Source organism: Anser anser (genome assembly GCF_964211835.1).
Source record: "Anser anser genome assembly, chromosome: 3".
Classification (NCBI taxonomy): domain Eukaryota; kingdom Metazoa; phylum Chordata; class Aves; order Anseriformes; family Anatidae; genus Anser; species Anser anser.
Genome location: NC_139722.1, coordinates 62,910,664 through 62,927,797, shown reverse-complemented (window position 1 = coordinate 62,927,797; position 17,134 = coordinate 62,910,664). Strand labels below are relative to the sequence as shown.

Sequence of the window (17,134 nt, the reverse complement as noted above, 5' to 3'; positions counted from 1 at the left end):
ACTTCTTTGCTTAAGCAGGGTTGACTAGAACAGGTTGCCCTGGACTCTGTCCAGTTGAGTTTTGAACATCTCCAAGGAAGTAGACTCTACAACCTGTCTGGGCAACCTATTATAGTGTTTAACCAACCTCACAATTTAAAAAAAAAAAGTGCTTTCTTGTATTCAGGTAGGATTTCTTGCTTGATTTTGTGCCCATTGTCTCTTGTCCTGTCACTGGACATGCATGAGATTCCTTCGTTATTTGGTAATACTGTGATACTGGTAAGTGTTACAATGTTCTTAGTGATGTGCAGAGTGAGGAGGGAAAAAAAAAAAAAAAAAAACATAATAGCACTGTAGGAAGAGTAAAGAAAAACTGCTAGGGGAAATCTGTTCTTACATTGAGCAATCACAGAGAAGACAGTCAGATCTACCTTAAAAGCTTCCTGCAAATGTATGTGGAAAATGGAGTGGATGCTGCTTAAAGAACGGTAGAAGCCTCCATGCATCCATATCAGGGAAGAGTGGAATACTTGACAAGTACCGTTATACTGTCCTTCTGGTATCTTGCTAGTCACAACAGCTGAATAAACAACAGTAGCTGAAAAAATCTTCAAGAACTGCCATGTGAGGTAGTAGTAATTCTTAAATGGTAATCATATCAAGACAGTATCTTCTTGGCAGATACAGGAAGTCTCATAAGACTTCTGGAGAGAAGAGGCAGTGATCTTCAATTCCATGTTCTTCAACTTAAGACTCTTAAAGAGACTCCTTAGTGCAGGGTAGCTCAACACCTAATATCCCCCTGGAGCCTGCTTTCTTTGGAGTGGAATATTAGGAGGTGAGATTGCTCTGACTCAGTGAAGATGTCCAAGCCAGAGATGCTAGGTCTCTTTATAGTAAGCAGCAATCTAGTCCATCAATTTATGCAGCCCAGGCATCTCATTCTGCAATAATACGTAAGTCTGGTCAGACAAAGCATTCTCTAAAGTGCCTGTTTCTCTCCATGGACTTTGACAGGAGCCATGGGACCAGCTCAGAGAGAGCCATCCACACTGTAGACTTAGTAGAAAGTCAAATGAGATAAATCTGTTTGAGGGACTCTGCAGCTAGACTCTGACATCAGGCAGACCTTTAGAAAACAGTGAGATACTGGAGATTTTTTTTCATCTTCACACCCGTATGTAACTGTCTGAATATATACCATTGTCCTACATGCACGAAATAATTTTTTTGAAGACCATTTGCTTTAGCAAAAGTCTTCGCATCTAGATGACTGTGCTATGCATTGAGCATATTGCTCTTCAGGCTTCCCAAAACCACTGTGGTACACCACATCTAAGGAAACAGAAGAAAGGAAATCACAAGCAGAGCATGTGCTACTTAACTCCTGTGAGCTTACTGGTGTGTGGTCCAAGTCCACACTTGAACTTTCTTGTGGAAACTTTTCTGTGTGTCCATATTCTCAATTTACTGGGCTATATGTTTTCTGGTGATTCATAGGTTCCAGCGTACCGCAGTCTGCTTCACATACCACATTGTGCCATGCTGTTAAGGAACTGAATAAAATACACCTATTTGTAAAGACTGTTACCTTCTGTCCATTTCCATTGAAGTCTCTGGTGACAGTATAAATTGCAGAGCTCATATAGATGGTTTTAATACAGCTGATATAAATAATATGGGAGTGTAAAATGAATAATTAATAACCTGTGATTCATTTTTATATAATTCAAATTATATTTTAAATGATTGCATTAATGTATTCATTAATGTAACAATAATTTATATGAATAATAAGTTTAATGATACGAAGAGTTATCTGTCCAGGCATCTGAGATCTGAGACCCTATCACAGACCTTTTGTGCTGTACCTGAGCTTGTCTGAAAGTGAAACATCTCAAGAGTTTTTCCATACGTCAGAAGACTAGGCAAGATGTCCCACCTTAAGACTGCTGCCTTACACTGATCTGCTTCCTGATGGCTTCAAGTAGATACTATAAGATCAGATCATTTGAGTCACTTTTAGAAAGTTGAAATTCTGAAAGAAAAATAAGAAATAGCAATCATCAAACACCTGCCTAGCTGAGAGTCAGACAAACAAAAAAAATGCATTTCCATTTAGATTGCAGGAGCTTTTATAATGTCATCTTTATGCTGTTTAGGACCTCCCAAAAGTGCTGTTGCAGTCATATTCAGGTCTTACTTCCGCACTGTCTTTCAGTATGGGCGTTGAATGGTTACCATCATTAGAGAAGGTATAAGGCTAAATGTCTGAGACACCCTTATTCCTAGCAAGACCCTACCAGGAATATACATCTAGTGAAATGGGATAGATTATTTACTTCATTATGCTAGTCTTCTGCTTGATTACAGGAATCCAGCATTTCAGCAGTTTAGCTGTAGAGAGAGACATTTGTTTTCCTTCAGTTATCTCACAAAAAGTAATTCAAGAGGCTGTTTCCTTCCACCCATCATCTTGAGTCATTTCAGTTTCTCCTGTGTGTGATACCAGATTTGTGTTCTAAGATTCGTGATACAGGTTTATCCACTTTAAAAGGAGACAGTCCATAACTTACTGGTAAGCTGTGGACATCTCCATCTACTTAAACTTTGCTGTCTTTTACTCATGCCTCTTGTCTTTAAATGGTGGACAGTGTTTTAGTAGGTAGAAAATACACTTGCTCTATAAGACAAAACCACACTGAAAAGCATCAACTTGCATTTTTAGCTTACACTGAAGTCAACTTTTGTGCTGGTGATGCTTTTTCTGAGCCTGACAGGGGTGACAAGGTTGTTTTCTCTCACTGAATTTCCAGAGCCCTTACAAATATGCACAAAACGCTTACGAATCTGCTCTGTGACTCTGGATTTTTTCGGTCATTTTGATTATGCAACACATTTTTCATTTAGAGAAATAGTAATTGCATGTCCCTGCAAATGTCATTGAATGATATTTACCACAAACAATTACCATCTTAGAAGGAAGAAGCTACTTCATTGGTGCTTGTGATAAAGAAAGAATGATGGTAACATTCTATACATTATCAGTAACAGTTAAAGGAAAAATATTAACCTACTTATGGTAACACTTGTTTTAAAATAGTAACCCATATCTTAATTGCACTTGTTATTAGAGATGCATTAATGTTATTACAGTTAGTGTAGTAAGGTTTATTGATTATTTTCTTTGAAGCTAGAAATGAATGCATGAACTGCTAAATTATCTTGTAAATCATGACTAAGCAACTCTTAAAGAACGTTTGCTACCAGGAAACCCACAAGGGTTTTTTCTTCTGACGGCTTCCTTCTTTTGTGGAATAGGAGTGTCTTGTAACATCTTGCTTGTACCAACTTGTGTCACAGACAGGAAAACTAGTTTCCTTTTTGAGAATAAAAGTCTTTGGATGTCTTTCTTGCATAGAAGCACTGATTTTATCCTAGGGTCTTTCTCTAAGCATTACTAGTCAGCAGCGTGAAACGCAGAAACTTTGTAAAGTATGAGACGTTCCCTTAGTGTCTTTTAGGACTATGGTTTTAGAACCACGTGGCAACATTAAAAGGACAGAAATAAGCTCATTTGGTTTTTATTTTTGCTGTGGTATAGCATGTACAGGTATTGGGGTAGGGGTGAAGTTGTAAATGCAGCTTTTAGCCATAGTTTCTATAGCATTTCATTTGAATTCACGTTCTGCAAGTATGGCAGCTTAAATAATGGATTGTCTTTTCTTGTCACATATTGTGTGACTATTGGAGTCTGATTTTTGCTACCCTCAAAAAAGCTACAGATGCTAGTCTCTTCAATATCAGTTTAAGTACGGCATAAGTAACTAATATTCTATTTTTATATCTGTATAAATACGTCTTGGAAATGGGCAACGTGAATACCAACTGTTCATAACGTTTTCAGTATCTACGCATTCTTTATTACATTCTGGTTTCTGCAACTATATTACCCATCCGCTTCTTATGAATGGGTGATTTTTATACGACTCATGCAGAATTACCCCAGATATTCTCTACATGGTATTCTGACTATTTCTGCACAACAGAAAATGAAAGTCCAGAGAGGATGATGGCTGAAGAGCAGCTAGATTCTTAGTGTTACGATTCACCTGAAATGTCTTTTTTTAATAATAATAATATTTTTTAAAAAAGTTTCCTGGTGGCAATCTTTAATTCCCAAGGTGACCATCTCACCTTAGTTGTGTTAACACACCTATCAGATAAGATTGTAGATCATTTAAATTGCTTACTAAGATTACAAATAACTTCTCTCCAAGGAGCATTTGCTTGTGTGTGGTTGGTTTTTTTGTTTTTTAACTCCAGTAATCTCATTGATCCAGCATACACAGTACTATAAACAGGTATCGGGGCAACTGAAGGGAAGGTTTTGGGGTTGAATTGAGAGGTGAAGGGAAGTAATCAGTTCTAATGAAGTCAGCACGCTGTGCAGGTACGAATGTAAAGATAAGGCCTTGTAACCTTCTGATCAAGGAAGGTGCTTGTAAAGCACAGTCAGATTTGATCATCTGGTTTTGAATGCACTCTGTTCTTACACAAATATGGACTGGGAGATTCTTTTTGCCTATTTGGAGCTTTTCTTAATGCTATTTTTCTCTTCCTTTTCTCCTTCTTACCTACATACCTTTCTTCCGAATTTGCCTCAACCAATATTTTCAGTCAAATAATTTTACAGAGTATCCCAAAAACAGTTTGCAAAACTGTTTATATCTCATTAAGAACGTAGCTCATATAAAGTAGCTGGTAGTCTGTGATACACGTATATAACAAATTACGAAATTTGGAAAGGACTCTTGAATCAAATAGCACTTTCTCCCTGTGCTTTCTAGTAGCTTTAGAAGGCAACATCATTCAGCTCAAAGTTTACCCTTCCTCGTTTTTCGTACATATTCTTTAAAATACCTTAGAAAAAAAAATCAGAAGGGTCTAAACATCCTGAAGGCATGTCTTAATGTTTCAAAACAAGTTGGAGCCAGGCCATTGAATGACTTAATATATTCTTCCTGTGGTAGAATTTTCAAAGCAAAACGTTACAGTTTCTTGCAGTATTGAGGGAGTGCTTAGTGATATAAAAGAAATAACTAGAAAGACTTCAGCTTAAATCTTCAGATGACTAAAAATATAGTGGGCAGAGATTGTACCCATGAAACAGATTTGATCCTTGCAAATGTATTTTCATGTGGAAGGTATTTTTGAGAGCTTAGATAGAAGTATGAATGAAACAGTTGGAGTCATAGATGCTGGCTGATGACCTTACCAGATTTTCATTTTGCTAATTCTGCAGGAATTGGCTGTAAAAACATTAAGTTTGTATTATGCACTGGTATCTTTTTTTAACCTCTAATCTTCAACAGAAGGTAAAGCAGATAAATTAGTGAATTATGCGGAACTAAAAGTGTTTTTGCTTTTTTCCCCCATTTAAGGTCACTGTGATAAGAAACCTGAACATGGATAACGCTTTAGAATCAAAATCAGAGGGAAAATACATCTCTATAGTAAGCGTCATGCCAGTCCAGTCAGCGTTGCCTTTGAATAGCAAAGAAGCCTTGCTGAATATAGAGCCAGAAGAAGAAGCTGTCAGTCTTGATAATTTCAGTGAAGGAGCATCTTCTTGTCCTCCGCCAGAGGCACCAGACAAAGTGGAAGAGTCCTCTGTGCAGAAGATTACAGAGGAGGTCCCTTCTGATGATGAACAGAATTGTAAAGTAAAAGAGAGTTACTTTATTTCGGACAGTAACCAAACAGGTATAAGTAGTAACTCTTCAGGTCCAGAGGTTTCTGCCACAGAAATACAACAAACAGTCATTCCAAGAAGCTGTCCCAAATTTTCTGGCTATGACAAGCCCCACGTGCCATTAGATATGTTGATAGATGTTGGTGAAGAACAACCTGTGATTGCTTACAGGCCTACTGACTAACCAGGATAGATGAAATGTTTAATAAAAGCTCATGAAGAACAGCATTACTGAAGATTATGGAGAGCCAGGCTTATATCATGAATATCTACAGGTTGTACTTACACTGATGGAAACAGAGTAACAAGTATACAGCTTAGTACAGTGGGATCCTGAAATGGGACTGAGTGTAGCGCCTGAGAACAGTATGAAAACTGGGGGGGGGATTTCATAATAACCTGTCACTTTCAGAAATACCTGTGTATAGGACATAACTTACTATTTCCTGTTTGAACAGAATAGTTCTCTGTTATTTGAACAGTACTCTGTGAAGAGCAGAGATGTTATGAAGGAGTGTAAAACAGCTGCTGTATCATTTACGGGAGCTATTGGAGGTATTCTTTTCCTTGTCATTGTTTTCTCTGAAAATTTTCGAAGAATGTTTTATATTCAAGGGAATCCTACTGTTTAAGTAAGAATATACCTGTAACTTTTTCCTCAGTCACTTAGGAATTTGATTCCATCGCCAAGAACCAGTTATTTATGTTCTTTTCTGCAACTAGAGGTCTGTACTTTCAGGGCCATTACTTTGCACATTTCAGTGAGTACATGTTTAACTTTTTTTTTTTTAACTTCAAAGCAGAAGTCCTGTGATGTAAACAGCTGTTCTTTAAAACGCTGTTACTTCTCTACAGCTGCATCCAGATGGATTGTCTAGATACACTGTGCAATCTTGTCGCATTTTGGATAACACCTGTATAAGCGTGCTGGCTGATCCTCCAGAGGTGCAGGGGGAAGGAAGGTGTGTGTAACCGGCAGTAGTTACACAGACTCTCCAGGAAGTGTTATTAAAAATTAATCAGCCTGCTTTCCTCCAGAGTGTTTCTGTTGCAATTCTTAGAACAATGTGATGTTTTCTCATACAAACCAACAGGGCTTCTGCCAACCAGTCACATTTTCTAGATGGTTGAAAATGACTGCCATTTTTCATTGTTATGACCTAACTCAGAAACTGTACCAGATTGTCTTCAGATGTATTTTAGAGGGAGGCAACAGAAAAGTAATGTGGTATTTTGAAGTTCCTAAAACACTGTCATCTGAAAGTGCTCTGGATATTGTCATGTAAGATTATAATTTTGAAAAATGAAGGATGAGAATTTTATATTTTAAAGCTTTGCAAGTCTAATGCCTTCAATCCAGGTACTTTGTCTTTAGTCCAGATTTGGTGGTGTTTTTTTCTGTTTGTAGGAAACATTTATGATAGTGCTTAGTTCAGGAAAAAGGGATATTTTTGCAGACACGAGGTAGTTAGTTTATACAAAATTGTCTTTGTTCTAAAAGATAATTTTTATATGCATATCAGAAATGTTTGGTTTCCCTTTAAAATCACTTGCTGTAACAAGCAGTGTTGTGCTTTTGTCCTTAAATTTCTCAGTGGCATGAGTATTCCTAAGATAAAGTTTGTACAGCAACTACTGTACAAGTCGTACAACTACTGTAATACTACAAGAAGGCTTTGGAAATCAGAATTAACTTGCAGTCAAATCTTCAACAAAACTGACTTTTCAGTTAATAATATGGTTCACCACTGAAATGTGCTTCTTGCAGTCTGTTTTACCAAGGAGATGAGCAGCTGTCTCTTGTGCAGAGCTTGAAAATGGTGCATTTTCTTTCAGATTTTGTAGGCTGTTGATAAATAGGAGCTGCATAGGGTGCTAGGGTGTAGTTAAGGATAGGGAGGTTAAGGTCAGAAACAACACAAATATATCATGTGCATATGGGAAAAATTTGGCATGGTGGGTAGTTATGTGTAATGGAAAAGCACTGTTATTTTCTAAGCTGAAAATCAAGCACAGGAATACGGGTATTTTGTGCTACACAACATGCATATGCATGCAACTGGCCTGTTCTTGTTACTATCATGAAGTTTATTTATTTTTTATTTTTGAGAAGATTTTGGAACTATAGTTACAAAAGCCACTGAATTATCACCCTCCCTGGACCACCTCCCTTCTACGTGCTGCGTGCTTAACACTCAAAGGAATGGAAGCAGTTTCAACGTTTTAGTTGTTCAGGACACCTGGCAGGTTTTATAATTGTGAAGCACAGGGTGCACAGAGCACCAGATTTGTTTATTTACTCTCTGTGACTGAAAACGTAAGGCCACAGTGAGACAAGAATGTGTTCATGGGTCAGTAAGCTCCGAGTCTTGTCTCCAGCTGTTGCTGGTGGCAGTATTAGTAAGAGAGAGCCTAAGAACAGGGGAAGTGCGTGACGGTATTTCCACTAGGAGACAATCTAGCTACCAGCAACCTGCAGTGTGGTGGCTTTTTGGAACAGGGAACACAGAAATGCCTCGCTGGCTACAGCAGTGCTTTCCCAGTTCCGTAGTACTGAGTAATTGAGCCATGTCTTTTTGAAGCTGCTGGGTAGTATTTACATATGCATTTTCACTTAACTATGAACTGTGTTTAAATTAATAAGCTCATATTCTTGTGGTGGAATAGTAGTTTGCTTAAGCTCCCAAGTATTTGGGAATAGCACCTTGGCACTGGGTGTCAAAAAGCCTAACGTTTGCAGGTTCAAACTTGCTTAATATTCATGCCTTTTACTGACATAAAATATCAGCTATTCAGTATGACACACATAGAAGGTTTCATCAGTTCAAGCTGCTTCAGGTGATTTTTTTACTCGTCACGGCTGCTCAGTGTTCTTCTCATCCTTTCTCCTAAAGGTGATTTCGGAGGTTATGGAATGTGAGACATCAGAACATTATATCCTTTGTAAAACAACCTGCATCACAAACCCTTGGCCCAACATTTCTAAGAAATTCTTTGGCTGTCCTTTTTGCACTGGTATTGTAAGTTCTTATTGTTAGCTCTAAAATTAACAATGAAGTACTGTGGTAATACTCTGTGCTGACACAGAGGCATCGGATGGTCTGTTTTTATGATTTTTCTATGTAAATAAATAATGTAGTTTTAAATAGAAATAATCGTTCTTTTTAAATCTACTGGCATCTGTGAAAACAGGGTATGTTAGTGTCCCAGTTGCTCAGAACAGACATGCAAGTTTGTATGTAGTCAGTCCTTCACTAGTGAAGATTCCAGGAAACGAAAGTTGCATGCAAAAGGCTGTTTTTCTCAACTAAGACTAGAAATAAGTGATTGCTCTGAAATGGTGCCATGTAAACAGTTCAGTATTAGTAAATAGAGCTACTGCACTTAATTCATCTTAATAGTTTCAGCATGTCTAAAAGAAAATGCACCTTTGATCTTCCAAGTTACTGAAGCCAAAACACAGATTTCCTATCATGACCTGCATAGGTTTCTTTAGCGTGATTTTTAAGAGTTGTCCTTTATTAAATATCAAGTCCATGTTTACTCATATGCTTTCCACGTTTTCTAAATGGATGCAACCGCTGGGTGAACTGGGACCCCCAGAGGTCCACAGTTCATTCTTCTCCCCAGGTCAGTATCATACAGTATCATTCCTCTTCAGGAATCAGGCGATCTACTGTAGCAGCTCATCACTCTTAGGAAGTATTTTCTAATGTCTAACTCAAGTCTTCCTGTCTCCAGAAGATTCATTATCCACTGTTGGCCCATTTACCATACTTCGGTTCTCTTTTCAAATTTATAACTAAAATACTTGTGAATACTGTAAATTAAATTTTTGTTTATGTGAAATTAAAAAAAAATCTCAAAAGGCAAATGTGTGTGCTCTTTTTCCTTCTGTCAGCCTTTGAGCTGAATACACTCCTGCTTTTGAAACCTCTCTCAATTAATTCCTAGCGCCATGTATGTGGTGTATGCCTGAGCATTACTGAAAATGAATAGGAAACAGTGGGTTGTGTCTGTACATAGCACGTGTGTGTGATGGTAGGTAGGCGGTCACTGTTGTCACCCAACAACTGTGTTCGTGCTCCTGATGCAGCAGGCAGTAACTTCAGTCCAGTTTGATGCCTGAGCCTGGGGACTGTCATTAGGTTCTCTGTAAGAATTACATTAAATGGTCACACCGTTCGAATGGATCGGTTGCTACAGAGAAGCTAGGCTTCCTAGAAGCTCTTACTGATTACTTTGTTGTGGTTTAGCCCGGTCAGGCAGCTCAGCACCACCCGGCCGCTCACTCGCTCTGCCCAGGTGGGATGGGAGAGAGAACTGGAAAGGTAACAGTGCGAGAACTCGTGGGATGAGATGAGGACAGTTCACCAGTTAAGCACAAGCTGGGTGTGCAAGCACAGCAAAGCAAGGAATCCCCTCGCTACTTCCCATCGGCAGGCAGGTGTCAGCCACCTCCAGGACAGCAGGGCTCATCACACGTAACGGCTTCTTGGGAAGACAAACACCATCACCCCAACACCCCCCTTCCTCCTCCTTTCCCCCAGCTGTTCCTGCTGAGCACGGCGCCACGCGGTGTGGGACATCCCTTTGGGCAGCCTGGGCCAGCTGTCCTGGCCGTGTCCCCCCCCAGCTCCTGGGCACCCCCAGCCCATTTCCTGGCCGGGCAGCACCAGGAGCAGGAGAGGCCTCGGCTCTGTGCGAGCACCGCTCTGCAGCGACTGAAACATCCCTCTGGTATCACTGCTGTCATCACAAATCCAAACCACGGCATCGTGTGAGCCTCCGAAGGAAATTACCCCAGCCAAAGCCATGACAACTTTACGTTTAAATTATCAGAGAAATCTTACATGTTTCTTACTTTTTAATTATGAACAAGTGCATTTTAATATGTGTCTTGGAACTCAACTATTTCTGTCAGTTTACCCAACAGGATTTAAACTACTGTTAGAAGAATTTTGATTTTGTCTATGTTCTGCTCCTCATGAACGTGTTTAGTCCAAATTCCTCGTTTCAAGTAATTTCTGAAGATTACAAGCAGTGCTGTCTTTGGACTGGTTCCAGTAAGAGCGGTCATACATTAGGAATTCAGATTCTCTGAGAAATGGCTGTGCAGATCGCAGAGGCAGAATAAATGGAGAAACCTGAATTTATAAAATGTCTGAATTAGTTACTGCAATTTAATTCATTACATGTTCCGTGAGTGAGTGTTAGTAATGGATTGTATATTTTTTTCTGACTAACCCAATATGAATTACTTAGAATAGTTTTTCCTCCTGGGGCTCTTGTTTTGTTTTGTGTTTTTAATCTCATTTGAACACAGCTTTCATCTATATGCTTTCTAACTTTCCCATTTGTGTAACTGGACGGTGAACTGCCCGGGTAACTGATCAGGCTGAAAACTAATTTTTCATTTGTTTTGAAGCAAAGAAAAATTATTTTCTAGTGTTCAGGCATATCTTAAAAGAGAAATTGTACCGCAAACAGAACAAACAAGCCAGACAGTTCCCCCAGCCAGCTTGCTACGTTCTGCAAAATTAATCCTGCAGTTGTCAAATAATGTCTATGCAGCTGAGCAGCAAGCAGCAACATCAAGTCTGACACAGCTTTTTCCTGTGCCGACATCTCTTGAGCAGCACAGACTCAGAAAGGTTATGCCCCTTCAAAAATACCCTTCTACCAAAAGTGTGGATCGTCCTTTTAGGTTTAAAACAGGGTGAAAAGAATAAAGGTTTAATACACTGTATCATCTCCCTGGGTATGACTTTTTGACGGTTTTGTGCCATGTTTTTTTTTTAAATATTTATTTTATTATTTTTTGTTATTGTTTATGTGTTGGGGGGGGGACAAACGCAGAGCAGTTTCACAGGTAAGGAAGGGTTGCAAAAGCTGAGTGTCTGGGAGGTGCTGGTGGCTGGGTGGCGAGAGGCAAAGAGGCAGAGATCACCTTTGCCATTCCTCCCATGGGTGTATGAGAGTGACCAGCAGGTGCAGCAGAGGCCCTTCTTCTGCCTGGGCTCATCCCAGGAGTCAGCCCTTGTTCCCACTACTGGCTACTTAGGTAACGTTTTTTCTCTGTTCACTATCTCAGAATGACTAGAGGAAAACTAGCCTTCTATCAGGCCCTAGGGTAATAGCTAGGGTTTTTTTCCCCCTTCCTAAAAGCCTATTTGACTACAATCGGAACAAAACACAGGGGGTCGGGTGATTGATTACTGAGAATGATTTTATCAGCTGCTCCTGGGATGTGCAGCAAAACTAGCAATTTTATCTGAGGTGCGCCAAATTTAATTTTCTGTAAGAAAAAGAATAGGGAACAAAGATTCTTTTCGCAAATAGGTAACCGTGTGATGCTTTGTTTTCTGGTTAAATGGTCACAGTTCAGTAAGCTCGAAACTAACACCCCTGAGAAGTGTGAAAACCAGTTCTGCTGAGCATGAGAGATTCTGTCCCCAAAGCTCATCACACTGATTCCTGCGTGCTAGCAGGCTTGTACGCACATCAGGTATTGTTAATAAAAATAAAATAAAAATAAGGGAAAAGCAGAAAGAAAGAAAGAAGAAAGAAAGAAAGAAAACGAAAAAGAAAGAAAAGAAAAATGCTTGTGAAACTAGACTTTCCTTAAAAATTTCAGTAATGCTTTGGGGGTTTTGAAGATAGTTATTAGAAAACAGTTCAGTTCTAGTTTGCACTCCCCAGACAGTAGGGAGCCTCTAGTAAGAAACCAGACGACAAGCACAGAACTGAGCTGCAGGCTGCAGGGTGAGATGCTTACAAACCTCACCTTGCTGGGGAGGTGAGTGAAAGGTGGTTTGATTTTTTTTTATTATTATTATTAATTTTATCTAAATTTTCGTAGGTATGTGCACGTGGTGAAGAAAGCAGGGTAGGAGGAGGGGAGAAGGCTTTCTGCAAAGATGTACCATGGCCTAACTTCCTTCCTGGCTTCAAAAACTTCAAAAACTTAAGCACGCCTGAACTTCAGCATTAAGACACTTTGTGATTACGAGCAGTTACCAGAGCAGCGTGTGGAGGCAGGCACCGGCCTGGAAATCGCTTGGTGCGGGTGCTTTCTGGAGGACGGGTTTTCACCTGGCAGTGGGGAGGGTGCTGGGAAGGTGCTGCCGGGGCACGCCGGGCGCTTGGGCAGCTCTCTGCCCCTCGTCCAGCACAAAGCCCCATCCCCTGCCACTGGATGCCACATCGCCGCTGCGGCATCCGCGGCTGGCGTGGCCAGGGAAGTCCCTGGAGCTCACAACGTTCCCAGCTTCGTTGCCCAAAACACCTGCCAGAAGCATCTGCTCCTTCTGCAGCCCAAGCCCCCGCCACAGCTGCGGAGGCAGACATCCCTTTTCCCTCAGCCCCTTCCCACCGCCTGTGCCTGCCAGGCCCTGGCCTTGTCTGCACCGCGGGGTGAGTCGGCCTGCACCTCCGTGGGCAGCGCAGGGCCGGGGGGTCCGTGGCAGGGGGCTTCTAAAGCCAGCTTACAAAAAAAAAAAATGAGCCTGTGGGTCGCATGCTGTCTGCGCCGCTGATGTTTCAGGCGCTGCCCCAGCTGCTGCTGGTGGCAGGCTGAAGGAGAGAAGGAACAGGCTTCGGTCAGCGCTGCCCGGCTCGGAGCCTGCCTTTCTTTGCCTTAGCAGGCGGGCCAAGAAAGCATGAGCAATGTTTGTGTTGCACTTCTCCAGCTTATCTGTGGTTTCGGCTGGACAAGTGATCACCTGGCATCTTTCCTGTATTGCTAACATTACTTCAACCAAAGCAAACAGAGAGAAAAATAAAAAAAAAAAACCCTACGGAATATTATCTCCACCTGTCGTAAACGGGTGGGCTTTGGCCCGTGGCTGATTTGGTGAGGGACCCACAAGCTAAAGGAGAACAAGTCTTTTCTCGGTGTGCTTAAACCAGCTGTAGCACTGCAGAAGTAGGAAAAAAAAAAAAAGTGAGGTTTTGCAAATGAGAAAAAATGCTCAGCTAAAGAAACCTGTCATTTAAATAACAGCCTCTGAGCCATTTTTTGTATCTGTATTTCCTGCAGATCCTAATGAACTCCACCGTTGGTTACTAATGTTCTGGCACAATTCAGCATCTCACACATTGTTAAATAAATATTTTAAGTGCAGATAAGGACTTGCTACAGAGTGAGCCCTCGCCAGATCTTCATCTTCAACGCATTCACATTTCTCATTATCAAGGTGCAGATATGGCACTGGGAATTTCTCACCGTAATCTTCCAAATGTTGACCCAAGCCCTCTGACAGCAAGAGCTGAACAGTTCATGCCGTTCGTACCTGCGGGAAGGAAGCAATGAATGCCCACAGCGTGCAGTGAAAGTCAGTCTCACTTCCTTAGAGAATTTTCTGTAATAACTCTTGTGATGCAATGCCTCTTCCCTGAATGGCTGAGAAAAAGTCCCTATTGCCCGACTGTGGGGGTTTTCCTCTCCCCTCCTCGCCTCTCCTTGTCTCTCCTCACCTCTCCTCGCCTCTCCTCTCTTCCCACGCTGAAGGTGGTTAAGCCGAGACGACACCACCATCAGCCCTGCTTGGGAGCAGCAGGCTGGACTAACCGACCTTCGGAGCCCCCTTCCAAGACAGGTTTTTCCATGGGGTTGACCTGCTTCCTTAGATGGGTTAAAAACTGAAAACTACAGCAAAAAATTGAGAATATTCAGGTCCAGGCTAACCTGAGCTGCTCATTTTTTGTCGTCCATTTGTTCTGGTGCCAAATGCCTCACATGGGACAGATTCGCCTGGCCTCTGCCATTTACTAGAGGCACTCCCTGTAGAGCAGGGCTTCCAGAGTTTCTTCCTTCCTTCACCTTTCCTAACCCTGGCCCAGGCACACAAGTGAAACCCACCCACACACCCGCTCCCGACAGCTGAGGGCCATGTTCTGGACAGCCTGAGGTGGTGCCCCAGGAGCCCTGCTGGGGTTAAATTTTCTCCACTTACGGATGGGAAACAACTTGCTCCAGGGGAAAAAAAATATATATGACTAGGCGGTGCTATCAAATTGGATGAGTCAGACAACTTCCAGCAAGAGCGCACTTGACTTTTACCTCTGTGTGGCAATAGTCAATCTTTGAGAGAAAGAAGTCTGTTTACCCAGTGTACAGATAGGTTTTTATTTCAGGAATCGAAGAAAGTCCTTGAGCCCGCGGCTCTGTCTCTGTTCACAGAAACATCAGGACTGCTATTTCAGAAAGACTGGGATCCCAGAAAAGTGCCAGCACAAATAATCAGGAGCTAATAGCGGAACTAATGTGGACGCTGGTGGGGAAAGCAAAATGTTTTCCTTTTCCATCTCTTTATGAGTACCATCCAGAGTATTCTTAAACAACACTGTTTCTTAGAAGTTCTCTGTTATTTAAAATATAGTGTTGCAGTGTACATCCCATAATGTTCCTCTATTATTTTCTTTTTTACATTTTAAAATTTGCTACTGATGTATTGTACTAAACTTAAGGCGTGTATGTATACATATGCCTATATGAATGTGTGCAGCTGCCACTTGCTTTAATACAGTTGCTTTTACCACACAGGGCACTGAAGCAACGTGATTGAAGTTCCTGAGCAGAAAAAAGCTACAGATGCTAACAACGTGGGGATTATCAGTGGATGTTTCAGTAAGCACAAAATCATATGAAGAGTTAGAGATTACTTTAGACTGCAATTACAGATAAAGCGCTATCAGAGTGCAGCTCACGGGAAGCCCTGACTTTTTCCGTGGCCCTGGCATTTCTTTCCCGTTTCACCATAGCACACGGCAGCCTTTTCTGAGATTCTGGCATCCTCAGGGATGTGGCCAGCCATGCTTCCAAGCCCGGCTTTCAGGAGGTTTTGTGTTCATGGGAGGAGCTCCCGTCAGCAGCCGCTTTGGCACAGTTCCACCGCCGGGATCCTGGCAATTTGCTGTTGTGCGGCGTACGGTAAGGTGGTTGGCACAGTTCAAATGAGCAAATACACGACCTGTGACAAGAATGACTAAACTTTGATGGCATTTCAGCCCAGTGATTGGTTTGTAAAAGTTCCCTATTCCCGCACTTGAGCTCATATAACATGATGAAATACTAATTGCATTTGGTGTGGGGAACTTCTTAAAGGTCATCAAATTTTGAAAATGTGTTTGGGAAACGGATAGATAAAAAATTCCCAGATTGTGATGGCAAGGTTGCCTTTCCACCTTCTACCTTGCTTTTTGGATTTTTGTTTGGTCTTTTTCTGTATTCCTTTTCAGCTAACCATACATTGGGTTAACTAGCTAATTATTCAGAGTTTTACGTCTGCAGTTCTAAGGTGCCTGCTGCAGGTTCAGTGCTTGCATGATGATGTACATGTGCTCAGCTGAACTGAGAGCCGCTGCCCGCGGATCTGACCAAAGCCAGCTTCTTCATTAGGTTTTGCCTAGCTTGCTTACTGTAACTGAATGCCTTTTGATCAAAAAGCACCTTAATTTGAACCAGAACTCGTACTTTTTCTCAACTTGGCAGGCGTTTTGCTTCTGCCTTTTCCCAAAGGGAAGGTGACAGCTAGGCAAATTTTTGTTTCTGCAAACAGAGGCGACCTGTTTCTGCAGGCAGCTCATTTCCACATGAATTATGTTGTCGGAGGGCACCACTGCATCACGCTGCTCCGCGTGGTGCCAATTCGGGTCTTCCCTTCTCGCTCGCTGCGGTGAGCATGCAGAAGGTGAGGTGAGTGCGCTGGGATATTACTGGTGTGCGAGCACCAGCTCCCGCCTTGGCCACACTCTGCCTCCCGCCCGACAGGCGACATCGGGCTCCCTGCAGGCTGGCATGTGCAGCAATAAAGCGACTGCAAACACAGGGCGACATCGCTTTCTTCGGCAAGCCCCGGCATCCCCGGGGTCACGGTCACAGGGATGAGCGTGCTGGCGGCATGAAACTTGGAGGTCAGCAGCAGTAGCAGCAAACGCAGGTACGGGAGCACGCGGCACACCCGCGTGTGACTGCTGTGATCTGAAAGTCCAACGCGGAGTGGCACTTTGGCCCGGCAGGCTGGGCTCGCCTCCCCTTTGCCAGCCCTGAGGCTGACAGCCCTGCAGCTCCCCAGCTGCTCAGCATCTCTCCAGCAGCCCGTGTGCTCCAGCGTGCAACCATTTCACGTCCCCTCGTCCCTCTGATGGCACGTCCCTAGATGCCGTCCTGCCGCGAACCCTCCTACAAACTGCTCTCTTACGTCCGACCCCCAAGGCAGGCCACTCAGACAGATGACATCCCATCGGTAGGTGTTTTACGTTATTGCAGCAAGATTTCTTGTATTCATCTCTGAGTGACTAGCAAGCTGAAAAAAGTTAGCATAGAAAAGAAGCAAGCTTGTGTGACAAATTTAAAGGATAAAACAATAGTGCCAGACGTTTGGGAATTAATGC

The 17,134-nt window shown here is 42.1% G+C and overlaps 1 protein-coding gene and 1 long non-coding RNA gene across 2 annotated transcripts in view; one reads left to right on the top strand and one right to left on the bottom strand.

Annotated features, from left to right (window-relative positions):
* Positions 1–9,611, top strand: part of IFNGR1 (interferon gamma receptor 1) — a 23,033-nt gene extending 13,422 nt beyond the window's left edge. The window contains exon 7 of the mRNA XM_083828078.1: positions 5,427–9,611. Coding sequence (XP_083684204.1) covers positions 5,427–5,921 — 495 coding nt within the window. The 3' untranslated portion in view covers positions 5,922–9,611. The remainder of the gene's footprint in view (positions 1–5,426) is intronic.
* Positions 7,852–17,134, bottom strand: part of LOC310896154 — an 11,311-nt gene continuing 2,028 nt past the window's right edge. The window contains exon 2 of the long non-coding RNA XR_014581238.1: positions 7,852–17,134. This is a non-coding gene — a long non-coding RNA (uncharacterized lncRNA).